Consider the following 15,864-nt stretch of genomic DNA (forward strand, 5'->3'; position numbering starts at 1 on the left):
TCATTGCTTTATATATTTTATCTAATTTTCTAGCTGTTTAAGGCAGGAGGATAAATACAGTCTCTCTTTTTCCATCTTGAAAGGTATCCTGCCTTATAGAAAATTTCACTGTAGTTTTGTATATATTTTGTCTTTTCTGACTTTTGAATATTTAGGACTTTGTAGGAAAACCAATGTGTACAGCTTCAATGAATGTAGGCAGGTAGTGGGCATATTTTCCCATATCTGTTCCTTTTTTCACATACTCTTACATATATACCTATATCCTCTTTGATTTGTTGTGCATTAATTCCCGATGAGTATCAACGCAATCTATTACTGAATATTTTTATTAAATACAAGATAATGGTGACAGATGTTAGCTCTTTGTGATTACCTAGAAGAAAATTGAATGCCTTTATTCCTTTTTCCCTTTGTTTACCAAAAGGAGATGATGTCTGAGTTATTGATCAGTATAGAATATTGATTCATATATTGCTTAGAGCATATAGTGACTGTTGACTGAAACCCTGAGCCATGAAATACTAGAAGTTATCCTGAGAAGGAGAAACAAAAGAAACAAGAACAAGTTTTCCCATTGTACTAAAATTCATAGTATTCCAAAGTTAAACTTTTTCTTTTAGCTGGTAAGTTTAAAGATTAAATAATAACCTCTATTTTTATTAAGCTATTTTTTTTAGCATGTAAAGTCCTAATTGTTTTTTATAATCTATACCGTTAGATTGTGCTCAGATACATTAAATTACATTGAAAATTGCCTTGCCTGATTTTAGATTTCTAACATCTTTTGATGAAACTGGCATAATGTGAAGGTAATGTATGCACTTCAGTTTAAACATAACTAATTTAATAAGGGAACATTTTTACCGTGTAAGAAAAAAACTGAAGTTTTACATTACTATCCACTAAATTCAGAGTTGTTGTGAGTAGATTAATAGTTAAGGCAAGTGCTGTTTTAAATTACTAATTTTATAAAACACTAACATTAAAGTGAGATGATTGTTTTTTTAGGGGATGCATAATTTAGTTTCACTATCATTTTGTAACAATCATGAAAATTTCATTTGGAGTTGAATGTGTGTCACTTACCTATTCTTGGACATCAGTTCACTTGATAATTTGTTTTATGGATAACCTATTTCCTTGACAGATGGTAAAGCTTACATTTATGGCAGTAAATATACTTATGGCTTAAAAATCCTTTCTCTATTATTTTTGAGAGAGACATAATATTAGTGGTATATATAAATTGGTAATGAACAATTAACATTTTGGCCTAGAGCCAAGGTATCTTAAAGTATTTCAGCCAAACATACAACATAAGGTGGTCAAAATTAAGTAAAAGTATAGCACTCACTCACTTTGTGATCAAACATAAAACCAGAGATGAAATACAGATTTTCATTATGTGGATTCTTTTTAAAACTTAAATGTAATATTTTCAATGATTTATTTTCATTGAAAATGTTTTCTATCCTTATTAGATTGCTTTTTAGAGGTAATCTGTGTGTGTGTGTGTGTGTGCGCGCGTGTGTGTTGGTTTTAATAAAAAAAACTGATTCATACTTATTATGAATTTAAATTAGAGGTTTTTATTATCCTCTCCCAAAGTAAATTTCCTATGATGTTAAATGATTGCTCTATGATTTTTAGTGGTTAGCAACTATTATTATATTAATTTAATTGGTATACTTATTACTTTCTTAGGGTAAAACTTGGATGGAAGACATTGGTCTTGAAAAGATTATATTTACAAATTCTTTATAGATAGCACTTTTGAATTTTTTCTTTCATTTTCAATTTATATTTTTGAATTAGCATCTCTAGGGACTATTACCTCTGCTTCAGTGTTTTGTTTTGTTTTGCTTTGCTTTTCGTACCTGAGATATACAGTGCCTCATCATTTTGGATTTACTTATGTGTTCAGGTTAAGAAATGAGCTCCATTATTTTTCTGCTTTAATGTAAAAAAAAAAAATCTATTAGAGTATGTGTAAAATTGTCAGATTGAAGGACAGAGGCATCCAGAAAGTTGGCATGTGTTGCTACTCTTCCTTGGAGTAAATTTTAGTAGAAAATTGAATTAAGTTCACATCTGTTAATCATCCTGACAATATATGATGTATTCCAGTCTTGTGGCATAGGAATAAACTGAATGAATAACAGCCGTATAAACGAGCATTTGGAGGAAAATGATTTGAAATTACATGACTGGATCTAAATTAATTGGATATTTCTAGGATTAATAGAATATTGAAAAGAAAAAATATGTGAGTTGAGGGCTGAACTTTTTTGTCAGGTTTTTTATTCACTGTGTCTTCCTTGTGTGTGAGGTCTGGCGGACAGTTTTAATTGGAGAGAGAAGTGGGAGGGAAGACTTTTTTATATTTAACAGTTTCTCAGATAAAGCATCTGCCACTCAAACTTTCCCTAGGTGGTTAAGAAAAGGATCAGTTATGATATTAAAAAAGTACTTTTTGTTTGTTTTCTGTGTATCATATTGGATTTTTTGTTACTGTTCATATATTTACATGTTAGTAATTTTGACGGCTTTTGGATAATTCCACTCTAGAGGGAGAACTGGTGGGCGGTCCTTCCTGTGACACGACCCTTGAGTGACAGTTCTATTTGATTGCCTCCAGTACTGTGAGGAAAGGACACGACTCTATGGTGAGGACTGATGGACATACATTATCTGAGAAAAGAAACTACCAGGTAAGATCAGTTTTTTTTTTTTCCTTTTTCTCTATTGTTCATATAGCTGCATTGAACTGTTTAATGTGTTATATTTAACTGACACCAGCAGATTGGATACACTTAAGTTTGAAAAATTTGGCTTATGGTTTAAAATATGTGTGTTGGCTTTGACAGTTGAAATAGTTGGGAACATTTTTCAAAATAAATCATGCTTGTGATAAATGTATATTCTTCTAATGTCAAAACATAACTTTTAGTGCTTTATGTCTATTTCAAAACTTAGATTACCTGATACACAATGGTTCCAAGCTAGTAGTCCATAAAACAAAGTGCTGATTACTTTTACATGTATTATCCTTAGAAGACTAAACCTGAACTCTTAGACTATATTCAGGGTAATAGAGCAACACAGAAGTGTAGATAAAATTGATTAAAATATAAAGGAAATAGAAATGCAAATCTCAGGGCGCTCAGAGACTCAAATTCTATTGAATTTTTCATTAGCTTGCTATCCTTATAATGCTAGATTTCTTGTTTTGCCAATTAGTTGGTTAATAATATCCATTCCCTATGTAGTATGTAAGGATGCTGAAAGGATGATTGAAGTATAATATTCCTTTCTATCTTAGGTTTTAAAAGAAGGTGAATTTTAAAGATAGTGATATGAAATAGTGATTTAAAAAACATTTTTTAAATTCGATTTTTTCTAAGAAAATCTCCCTTTTTTATTTGGTGTATTAACTTATTACCAAATTATGCAGTGGCTCAGAATACAGAATGGTTCAAAGCTCAAGTAGGAATAAGCTTTAGGTTTTCTGCACTGATACATACTCAACTTCTCTCAGACCCTTTCACCTACCAGTTTCCTTCCCTCTAGACTGTTGAAGGCAGTCTTTGACACTAACCATTTTTCTGCTAATTATTTATTTTAGCCCAGTTAATCTTATCTTCCCTCAAATTGGAAAAATAAGTAGTGGGAAAAGTTGTGAATGGATCTTGATGGTGTTAATAGCAAAGAGCCTTTGATTAGAAGATTTAGTTCTGGTTTGGGCACTGTGCCTAATAAAAATAGTGTCAAATTATTCTTCCTTTCACTTCATGTCTAAAGTTTCTTGCCAGTGTTAGGATTTTAATAAGCCACAGCTGTGGCTTTGCAAAATCAGTTCTCTCTACCTTTTCTATTCAGAGTTCTCAGAGACTAGCCCAACATGGCCTTTGCTAATTTTCTTACTTGCTGTAGCTCCTCCTGCCTCACAACCACTTCCAATTACCTTGACTCATAGGATTTTAATTGGTCACACTCCGTGGGCTGTTGTATCTTTTGATAGGTTCTGCTAAATTATTTTAAGAATATTGAGATTCTAGACTATGTGGCTTTTTTGGTGCTCATAATCAAGTTTGTAGTGTTTAAGTATAGGACTTTTTTATGATTACACGGTATAGTTAATTTACTTCATAGAATCATCTTAATACAGAATTCCAAAATTTAAGAAAAGAATAAAATGAAAAAAAAAAGAGGAAGTAATAAAATGAAATTATATATACACATGAAGAGATTCCCTAATTTCTACTCATTGTATTCTAAAAAGACTCTGTTGTTCCAGTTACATTATTTACAAACAATCTGGGTTCTTTACTTACCTGAAAAAATTCTTGGTTAGCATTTTTCTGGCTGAAAATATTTTTCCCTTTTTCTCTTTTGTTTTTACTTAGTGACACTTAGTGCATGTTGAAATTATTCTTGGAAACAGTTGTTTAAATTTCCATTGTAAAATTAATTTATTTTTGAAGCTTTTCCCAAAAAGTACATGTATAAAAATAAATTTTCCCATCTGATGTTGATACATATACTAAAAGCATATGGGAAATTCAAAGGAATATTACATTACGTTTATTTTTATGGATTGCACTAAAAGTTTGTGTATGCTGAGATGACAGGATTTGGATTTTTAAAAATTCCATTTTGAGGCATTTTGTTGTTTTTCATGGGTGAAGTAGGATTCTTTCTACCGATGTTTGCACTCTATTTTACTTTATCTTATTTTATTTATTTTTAAAGATTTTATTTATTTATTCATGAGAGGCACAGAGAGAGAGGCAGAGACACAGGCCAAGGGAGAAGCAGGCTCCCAGTGGGGAGGTTGATGGCGGGACTGGATCCCAGGACCCTGGGATCACAACCCAAGCTGAAGGTAGACGCTCAAACACTGAGATACCCAGGTGTCCTGCATTCAATTTATTTTTTTGAGGGTTTTTGTTTTTGAAGGGCACTTGATGTCTTATAGTGATATATAAGCATCCTGATATAGTACTAGGCTAGTTTAATTCTCATTTCCTAAAAGACCTGATTAAAGCCATAGGAACTTAGTTTAAGAATATGCATTCCCTCACCTTTGTGCTAAACACTAGTGACTTTTATTTTTTTTATCGTCATATTACTTTATTTTATTTTTTATTTATTCATGATAGACATAGAGAGAGAGGCAGAGACACAGGCAGAGGGAGAAGCAGGCTCCATGCTGGGACCCAGACACAGGACTCGATCCCGGGACTCCAGGATCGTGCCCTGGGCCAAAGGCAGGCGCTAAACCGCTGAGCCACCCAGGGATCTCCACTAGTGACTTTTAAATGGGTGTTGGTTGAAGTATTCATTTTTATGCTGGTATTTACTTTATTTCATTTCTTTCTATAAATTTAAGCCCAGTTAAGTTTTTGGAGTTTGAATAGAGGAGTTTATTTGTTTAGACCGCTGTATTAGGTCAGGTAAGAATTTAATTATTTAAATGATTCATTGCTCATTCTCTTTTGGAAGGATTGTCAGGCTTTTTCCTGGGAAATATAACTAGTATTTTTTTGCTAGTATTTTCTTCCTTTACTTTACACTAATTTACTTCAGCTGTAAGTATGTGCAAATCTAACCATGGGTTAATTACTAATTTAACTCATCAGTGGCTTTCCCTATCTTTTATAATAAAACCAAGCTCCTGACATTATGCTGTATTTCCACATTCTGACCCCAACATACTTTTATCCATCCAGTGTCTCTCCTCTGACTCCCTAGTATGAATTTTTTTTCCAATTAGGTATATAAAACTTATTTAATTTCTTACTATATACTTTTACACTTTAAAGCCTTTATTTTTTGTAGTCCCTCTTCATGTAATGCCTCACTTTGTTTATGTGAATTAGGTATCAGTACTCCTAGAAGCCATTCTCTGATGAGCTCAGTGCTTCTTTTCCTTGCTCTCATAGCCTTAATACTTCTAGTTTAGTGTTGACCATAATACATGGTAGTTATCTGTTTATTTGTCCTTGTCCTCCTGTAGACCTGTATTAATATTGTATGCACTAGTCATTGTGGCTACTTAAATTTAATATCATTTGAATTAAAATTGAAAAATTTAGTTTCTCAGTTGCATTAACTACATTTCACATGCCTAACAGCTACATTCTATTAATGGCTACCATATAAGTGCAGATGTAGAACTTTTCTGTCATTGCAGAAAATTGTGTTGGACAGTGCTACGGTATGTTACAAGCTTCTTGAAAATTGGAGCCATGTTTTTTTGTTTTGGTACTACCAATACCTACCATGGTTTTGGTTAAATAATAGGTGTTTAATGCATGTTTTTTCAGTAAAATTCAATAAAACAAGGAAATAAGTGAAAGGAAGAAATTGTAGTGTGTGCTGAGTAACATACTACTGATATTTCCAAGATTTTTACGTGTTACTCCAAATGGGACTTTTATTACATGAGGTCATTTATCATGTTGTTTAAGTTCAGTGTTATCTATAAATTGGATCTACTGCGTCCCAGTCCATATGTTCCTGAAGAAATAAATACTTTACAATCTAAAATGCTACATTAACTTTGTGAAATACAACATGTCACATAAGGAAGGCAGTGATTGTATTGCCATTTCCTCCCTCCCCCTGTCGTTAAATACTTTATTTCCTTTTTATTAATTTTTTTTTAAATCTCGGAAGTTATAGAGGTGCATTGCAAAAACTCTGAAAAATAAGAAATGTAAAACAGAATGTGAAAGTTTACCTTAATTGTTTAGTGTTTGTATCTTTTCAGATCTTTTCTAATGACTTGGTGGAAATGTAATTTGTTGTCTTCGTTTTTAACAAATATGCATTTTTCTGCAGCTTGCATATTGTACTTAATGGGGAAGTTTGCATGTGCCACCCTTCCCCTGCCTCCTTCCCACAAGTAATCACTAGTTTGAATTTTGTATTTGCTTTTTATTTTTATACTTTTGTTATATGTGTGTGTGTTTCAATACATACAGGTACATCTTTCTTTATGTGTTAGGTGGTAATTTTGGGGAAAGTGGTACTGTATATTTCATTATTTCAAAGAGGGGGGGACAAAACTTCTAGCCCCCCAGAACAATTTCCCAGATAGTGCTAAAAACTCAATACCTATCTGATTATTCACCCAAGTATTTCTGCATAATATAAAGCATTTTAAAAACAAGTTGCCTAGTTATTTTAACACATACAGATGCATCATCAGTAGATAGGTTCCTATTCGGTTTGCAAGGCAGTTATACAAACTATTTACAAATTACATTTTTATCTTTTGTACTTCAATAAAAATGTAGATAAGGAATGAAATGCCTATATTTCTTATTCGGAGTTACATTTCATTGAAAATGTATGTCTTTCTGTTGTCAATACATCTTACAACGTGTTATCTAAGAATCATAGTGTAACATAGTAGCTTATAACTATTAATTATTGGTTACCTTCTAGTATGTTTGAAAACAGCACCAACATCAAAGCATTGTAGAATTTGTAATAGGTTAATGTATGTTAAAGATACATAATATAAAGAACACTTAGTAAAATAAACAAGAAATTTAAAAAAATGGGTACTTAGCTATTGAAGAGTTGTCAGGTGTCATCATTGTTGCTGTTTGTTGTTGGGTTAAGGTAAAGAGGTAGCTGAGGAAGGAATTAGTTGAAAAACATGTCTGAAACCAATAAACTGGCTCACAGCTTATTCTTTTTTCTCTCTTGAAACGCTTGTAAACAAATGGCTGTAACCTATTGTCTGTAGCCAGAGATGAAGCAAGGGGATAGAAAAAAAACCTCAAAATGAATGACTGTTAAGTTCACTTACAGTTACACAAAGAGGTTGCTCTTACATTTTTGAATGTGATGCTTCTGCTTATGTCATGATCACATTATCAACATTAGAAGTCCTTTAGACTCCATGACCTAAATATTTTCTTAATAGATTTTGACATTTATTTGTTATGTTTGGCTTCTCTCTCTCTCTCTTTTTTTTTTCTTCTCTGGCCAACCAAGAACATAAAGTTAAATGAATTCCCAAGGTACTCATTGGTTGGCTCATTATTACAGGACAGTAATAATGTTAGCCTTTCTTTAATTGCATTATATTTTCTGGTACTTCTTTTCTTCATCTTCTGAAATCATCAGATGACGTGATTTCTTTCTACAAAGCAAGTCTCATCAAGATACATGGTTTATGGCACCCCTGGTGTCTTGGTAACTTTTTCACAGTGTCCCTAGTCCAAAAGAGGGAACCAACAGCTCTGTTCAGTTACTAGTTCTGAGCCGTTTATAGTAGTAGTTAGCATGGAATCTGACAGATACTGCTGGGTTTCCCCAAGATTTAAAATACCTGACAACATTCCTGTATTTACTGTGGTACTCCTTTTGAGAATGTAGGCCTTAGGTTTTACACATGAAGTACTATGTTCCCTTTCAGAAAAGTATTTTCATTTTCATTTAAGTAGTTTGCTTTAATCATAATACAGAATCATTAAACAGAAAGTTAAAACATTAGTGCAGATATTTCTGTGAATCAGAAAAAATATAGAAGTTGGCAAAATTTTTTTAAAAAATGAATTCTTAGGCCTTTCTTAGATTCTGGAATGATTGCATCTATGGTGGCAGCTTAGTTTTTATTTTATTTATTTTATATTATTTTATTTTATATTTTATTTATTTTATTTATTTTTTTAATCTTTTTTTTTTTTTAAGATTTTATTTATTTATTCATGAGAGACGGAGAGGGAGGCAGAGATACAGGCAGAGGGAGAAGCACGCTCCATCAAAGGAGCTGGATGTGGGACTCAATCCCAGGTCTCCAGGATCACACCCTGGGCTGAAGGCGGCGCTAAACCACTGAGCTACCCGGGCTGCCCGCGCTTAGTTTTTTAAATCTTTCTGAATTTCCACATCAAAATAGGTAGTAAATATAATTTACTACTATTTACTTATTGTCTAGTATATACTAGATAGTAAAACCAAACCCATGAAAACATTTGTAACAGAACTTGGTTGTGAGATATCACCACGAACCCTCAAATATAAACAGATGAGAACTAACCAAAAGAACCTACATATATCACTTTTAGTGCATAAGAAAGTAGAAAGAAGTATTGAGGTGTCTGGCCTGAGAATAGAGGTATCTCAAAAGTAGTGAACAACCAGCTTGAAAATGATTAAGTGTGATTGTCCAATTTGAAAGTGGGAGAGATTTTGCCTACTATATTATATTAGATCCATGTAGAGGACTTGTGTTCTAAAGTAACTTCAGCAGTCTTGCTCTGTGAACTCTCAAGACTGGCCTACCAGTGCTCCCTTCCAGGACCCTCCTGAGAAGTTTCTGGAATGGAATCACAATGGAACAGGAGAGAGACAACAACATAGATGAGGAAAGAGAACCTCCAATAAAAATGATAGAGGATGGATGCTTGGGTGGCTCAGTGGTTTGAGCATCTGCCTTCAGCTCGGGTTGTGATCCCAGGGTTCTGGGATTCAGTCCCACATTGGGCTCCCCACAGGGAACCTGCTTCTTCCTTTGCCTGTGTCTCTGTTTCTCTCTGTATCTCTCATGAATAAATAAAATAAGGTCTCAGAAAACAAAAACCAGAAAATCTTAGAAAACAAGTCATTGTATTTTTAAACATCACATGAAGATAACAAGAGGGAGCTTTATGAAGTTAGAACAGTTTTTTGAACCAAGCCATATTTTTAAAATTTAGGAAAATTAAATTCACAAAAGGTCTTTCAGGAATATTTTTAGGAGTGTTTTTACTTGTTTTGAGTCCTCTCAACAGTGTTTATATTGACCTGATGTTTGGTGCCAAAGTTTTATTTTTTTTAAAGAATTTATGGAGGTTTGTGAAATATTTCCCTATTGAAATCAAGTAAATGAAGATATTCTCCTATTATCTTTTTAAAGATTTTTTTGACTTTCATATTTACATTCAATCTATCTGAAATTGATTTTTGTTTATACTGTAAGGAGTCCAATTCCCTTTCCTTGGCATATAGATAATTTGCATCATGTAGTAGTGATATTTTTCTGCCTTCCTCAACTAAGTAACAGGACTACTCTATTTTAAATCGTTATTTTTATATTCATGGACCTGTTTTTTAAATTCCTATTCTGTTACTTTGATGTGTTTGCCTACACCTGCACCAGTACTGAATTTTAATTACCGTACCTTTGTGCTAAATCTTGATGTCTGTCTTTCTTTTCACCTTGGTCTTCCTATAAAACATTGAATTTATAAGCGGGATTTCATTGACTTCATTTTTACTTGGGGAAGAATTGATATGTTTATGATATTCTTCCTCTCCTGAATTCTTATTCAGGTCTTCTGTATTTTCTTTCAGTAAAGTTTTGTTGTATTTTTTTGTTTTTGTTTTTGTTTTGTTGTATTTTTAATACTGAACCCACAAATCTTTGATTAGACTTATGTACACAGTTTTGTTGCTTTTTTGATAAATGGTATTTTTAAAATTATACTTTATAGGTGTTATTGTGTTGAGATACTGTTAACTTTTTTAATTGATTATTGTCTCAATGTTGCTAAACTCTTTATTATAATTTATCTGTAGATTCTTTGGGGATTTTCATATAAATATCTGGAAATTACAGTTTTGATATTTTCATAATTTTTACAACTTGAGTTTCTTTTCTGAATTAATACTTCTCATACATTGTTGACTAGAAGTGTTAATAATAGAAATCTTTCTCTTGTCACTTGTCCTAAAATTTAAGTTGTCACCCATAAATATATTTGATGCAGTATTTTTTTTTTAAAGGTTTTATTTATTTATTCATAGAGATGCAGAGAGAGAGAGGCAGAGACACAGGCAGAGGGAGAAGCAGGCTCCATGCAGAGAGCCTGATGTGGGACTCGATCCAGGGTCTCCAGATCACGCCCTGGGCTGCAGGCGGCGCTAAACCGCTGCGCCACCGGGGCTGCCCTGATGTAGTATTTTTGATAGATATACTTTATCAGGATAAATAAATTTTTTTTCCCCTCTGGAACATAACACCTTTTTTCATTTTTAAGGTTGTGATCATAACTCTTTTCTCCTTATTTGTCAGTCTTGCTGGAAATTTGTAGTTTTACTAGGAATTTTTAGCTGTTATTTTTACTTTATTATGTTTTATACTCATTTTATATTTATTCATTAATCTTTATTGTTTTTTTACTTCTAGGATTTATTTTAATGTCTGTTAATCTTAAATTTGTTTTAATTTTTCAAACCTATGAGATTTTTCTAGTTATCTTTCTGTTACTGATTTCTCACATAATTCCACTGTAGCTAGAGTGTGGTTAGAACGATATCACTTACTTGTTTACGAACTTGAACAAAATGCATATTGACCAATTGATGGGTGTATTGCCTGTGTTTCTCTTCACTAGATCCTCTTTGTTAATCTTGTGTCTGTTATCTTCTTTACCCACATATTTACCCATTATTATTCACATATTATCATTATTCATTCCTTTCTTTAGATCTGTGTTTTGTCATATCCTCTTCTATTTGATTATACATTCCTGAATTTAATGTGTGGTAAATCGAGCAATTGGAAGTTAGTACAGATCATTTTAATGTCTTTTGTTTTTGCTGGTTCTCCTTATGGTACTTTGTTTCCTTGTGGTGTGTGTGTGTTAAGTTATTGTTTCATGTTTCTTAGAACTCTGGGAATTTGTTGAAGACTAGGTGGAAGGACATTTTTCCCAAGGGAATTTGATTCGCATTTGTTTGGATGCCAGTCCTGGGAAATTTTACCTTTTCAGGCCTGTATATTTGTTTTTTTGGTTAATATTCTTGAGCTTCCTTGGGGACAAAATTTAGTTACTTAGAAGCTGCTTGAGCCCTTTTTTTTCTTTTATTTTTGTTTTCCATGGAACACTAGTAGCCTTTAGCCTAGGGCTAATTTTTCCAAACTACTGAGACTGTACTCTTCTGAGTACTCTACACAGTGCCATGTGAATTTTATTTTAGTACGCTGACTTGTGGAAACAGCCCCATGTAAGTCCTGGAGTTTCCATTGTCTCTTTCCAGCCTCTGGCAGTTTGCTTTGTGCATATGTTGGTCAGTACTTAGCTGAAGACTCAAGAGGAACCTTGTTCAGATATCTATAACTCTTTTTCTTTGCAGCTGTCTTCTGTCTGGTGCTCTAGACTTTTTACTGTAGCTCCCTTGGCCTACCTAGACTCTGAGCTATACTTCCTCAATTCATGGAGATTTTTAAGTTCCACCAGGACTCCCTCCCCCTGCAGTGCAGCCCAGCAACTCCTCTAGTGTATTAGCAAGGGCAGTTGTAGGGCTTACATCAATTCTTTTCTTCTCTTTAGGGGTTATTGTCTTGAACTGCCTTATGCCCTATGTCTGAAAACCATTTCTTAATGTATTTTGTCCTTTTTTAAAGTTTCAGGTTAGGCAGGAGGGCAGGTTGTTCTTACTACTACATCTTGGTTAGAAGTACAAATCATAAGATTTCATTTTTTAAAAATTATGTTTTGGTTGAGAAGATAGATGAGAAACCATTTCTGATAAAGAGAAAAGGCTTCTGTGTCAATATTCAGTTAAGGCTTGAATATTTTCTATTGTGTAAGACACTATGTTGTGTGTAATACACAAATATATCGTTAGACCTGTTCTCAGCACTTAAGGTCATTTTGGAAAGACACATAAAAGAGTATAGGTCAGTAAATATTTTACAGTTCATACATGTAGTCATCATAACTCATGATTCTCTTTAACCTAAACAGTTGCATGATTTCCCTTGAATTCCCTTCCTCAAGATCTCCTAGAATCTAATAGACCCGTAAAAACAGTAGCCATTTTTCTCCACTGAGGTAATAATTTTACTAGTATTCCTAATGACATCAGTGTTGTTTGTGAAAGGCAAGGAAAAACTGGTTAAGTCCAAGGTTGGAGAAGATTGAAGAAACATAAAACTAAATGTAATGTGGATCCTGGAATAGAAAAAATATATTAGTGGAAAAACTGGTGAAATCTGTATGAAGTTGTTTATAGTTTTGGTACTTGTACTATGGTCTTTTAAGATGTTGCCACTAGGGGGAAGTGGGGCATATGGGAACTTGATACTATTTTTGCAAGTAATCTGTAAGTCTAAAATTATTTACAAATAACAAATTTGTAAAACATGGGGACAGTGTTTGTAGAAAGAGCTTATTACTATGTAGTTAAATTAGTCTTTTTGTTGGGGAGGTACCTCATTTGATTGTGGGTGACATTCATTTCTCTTGAGCAGTTTCAATTTTCCATAGAAGATACATAGTTTCAAAGGCATGACAGAGGTGGTTCTTACATTTTCATTCATAGCATTCTGTAAGCAAGTTAAGGGAAGAAAGAGGAGGATTGATTTTACAGTTACAAATGTAAGTCTTCATCCTTCAGGTTTCAGGTCCATGCTGCACCCTTCACCTGCACTTTGGCTAAGTACCAAGATTTAGAGCCTATATACTTCGGTTTTTTCTGGAGAACAAACCTTTGATCTTACTGGAGTCACAAGGTGTGGATGTTCTCCATGATAGCTGTGATAGGGAAACATCCTTGATCTGTCTAGAGTCTGTAGATTCCACCCTTCTGTGCTCAATTTGAGGTAAAAGTAATCATCTTATACAGGTTTTGCTATGATTGAGTTTTTATATGGATACATATATATATATGTGCCTTTTTATATGGATACATACATATATATGTGCCTGTGTAACATGCATACACACATATATACACACACATAGTACTTTGAAGAGTATTTAATTATTAGTGCTTAATTTGTAGCAGGCCCACTTTATGAGACTGTTCAGGCAGTGCACTGTTTGGCTAACTCCAAAGAGTGCATATTCCCATGGATTACAGTGCAACCCAGTGGCTCTAAGTAGTATAATTCTTCTAGTGGGATTTTCTGATACAAAGGAGTCATGTCTCATAATATTGAACCATAAATCTGAAATACTCTAAAAACAACTTTTTAAAAAAGGAAATCTAACTTGAGAAACAAATTAAGGAAATGGAAATTTTTTTAATCTCCCAGTTCTTTTCTGGTGCTTCTCATAGTATGGCACTCAAACCACTGAAGGTTTCTGGCAGTCTATTAGGTATTTTGGAAGTGGTTGTCAATTTCAGTGGGAAAAGGCATACAACAGTTTTATTCATATATGTTTCAGAAATGTAAAGAACATTAATTTTCAACATAATTCCATTAGCTTTAAAAATAATTGTGTGTCATAAAATTTTTGCCCTGTGCTGTAAGCAATGCATTGATCAGTTGGTGTCAAATAACACTCATGTAATGGCATGCATGGAGTAAGATGAGGGCACATTCATGCTATGAGCCTACTCTGTAGGGCAGTATTCCAGATCCTAAGAAGACAAGTGAACAAAAAGACAAAAACTTCTGTTCTCACGGGACAAAAATTTCGGACATTTTAGAGCATAGGGAGGCATTAAAGTAATAAAATACAATATAAATTACATGTTGATAATGTGGAGAAAAAAATATTAAAATAAGAAAGGAGATAGAGAGTGCCTAAGGGGTTGGGGGAAAAAGTAGTGTAATTTTCAATAGATAAGGAAGTCCTCACGAAGACGACTCAGTACCTGAAATTGAGTGGGGTAAGAAACCATATAGATCTATATGTAGGGGAAAAGCCTTCCTGGAGAATAGAAATGTAAAGGCCTTGGAGATTGGAGTGGGGGGTGGGGGGTACTGTGGCAAGAACACGATAAGAGAAGTGGAAATGGTAGGAGATTTAGAAGTAAAGGTAACTTAAATAATACTTTGGAAGCTGTTGTAAATGTGTTTTCACCTCTATTCCCTTTGATTTGTAATGTTCCTTTATTTCTGAGCACCAAATGGATAAAGTAAGAGTTGAAATGTGATATCTAGCACATAGTAGATGCCTACTGAATGTTTATTGCATTAATTTATATGGCGAGGTGTTTAGAAGTATTTTAAAGATCCTGTGTTCCCTTGGTGATGGAATACTTTTCATTTTTAACTACTTCATGTAACAATTTTTCTGATACTCTTCTATATTTAGAATACAATTTCAAAATATTTGCCACTTTCAGTAATATGTTATTGAATAGATGTTATCTTTGAATAATTTAAACATCTATTTTTATTAGCCTTAGTATTCATAATGGAATCTAGCTTTCTCTGAATCAATAATTCACTTAGTATTATAAAACAAAAATTCACATTTTTATAAAAGTAAATAAATCACATTTAAGTTCTATATTTAGATTGATTTCTTTAAAAATCTTTTCATTTTTCTCTTTATCATTTAGTTTGTTTCAAGTTATTTTAATTGAAGGGTCCTTATTTGTTTTTATCAGAGTGGAACACTTTTTTTAAAATTCCTTTTTTTTAATTAGACTTGTTTTGTGGCCTAATAGGTGTGATCTATTCTGGAGAATGTTCCATGTGCACTTGAAAAGAATGTGTATTTTGTTTTAGGATGGAATGTTCTAAATCATTTCCTCCCAAGGAATATACTTACACCAGAAGTTATCCCTGGTTTTCAAAAAGTTCATTGGTCCATTTTTAGGAATTTAAATACATCCATGTAGTCTCTGTCATTCTGCTGGTTGATGGTGTTAATATACATGAGAGTCTAAGATTTAATGTTGAATGCTTAGGAGAACAAGACAAGGTATACAAGGAGTGGATAGGCAAAGTATTTTAACATACTATCTTAGATGATTTCATGATTGCCAGGTAAGCCCTGTCCTTTCATTTTCTGAAAAAAAGTGTTCAAGTTTATAGAAAGCTTTTGCCCGCTGTCCTTTTTTTGATTCATACTTTCAGTCAGTCTGAGAGATGATTCTGGGGTTGGGAATAAT

General features: G+C 33.1%; 1 protein-coding gene across 6 annotated transcripts in view; it reads left to right on the plus strand.

Annotated features, from left to right (window-relative positions):
- Positions 1-15,864, plus strand: part of CNOT2 (CCR4-NOT transcription complex subunit 2) — a 116,274-nt gene that overhangs the window by 41,543 nt on the left and 58,867 nt on the right. For 3 of the 6 annotated variants that reach the window (XM_072843260.1, XM_072843255.1, XM_072843259.1), the window contains exon 2: positions 2,642-2,714. The exons of 1 other annotated variant lie outside the window; for it this stretch is intronic. In XM_072843260.1, the coding sequence (XP_072699361.1) occupies positions 2,642-2,714 (73 nt within the window). Of the gene's footprint in view, positions 1-2,571; positions 2,715-15,864 lie in introns of all 6 variants that reach the window. 2 more of the 6 variants (XM_072843256.1, XM_072843257.1) reach the window with 1 other exon arrangement.

This window comes from Canis lupus, chromosome 11 (assembly GCF_048164855.1).
Source record: "Canis lupus baileyi chromosome 11, mCanLup2.hap1, whole genome shotgun sequence".
Classification (NCBI taxonomy): domain Eukaryota; kingdom Metazoa; phylum Chordata; class Mammalia; order Carnivora; family Canidae; genus Canis; species Canis lupus.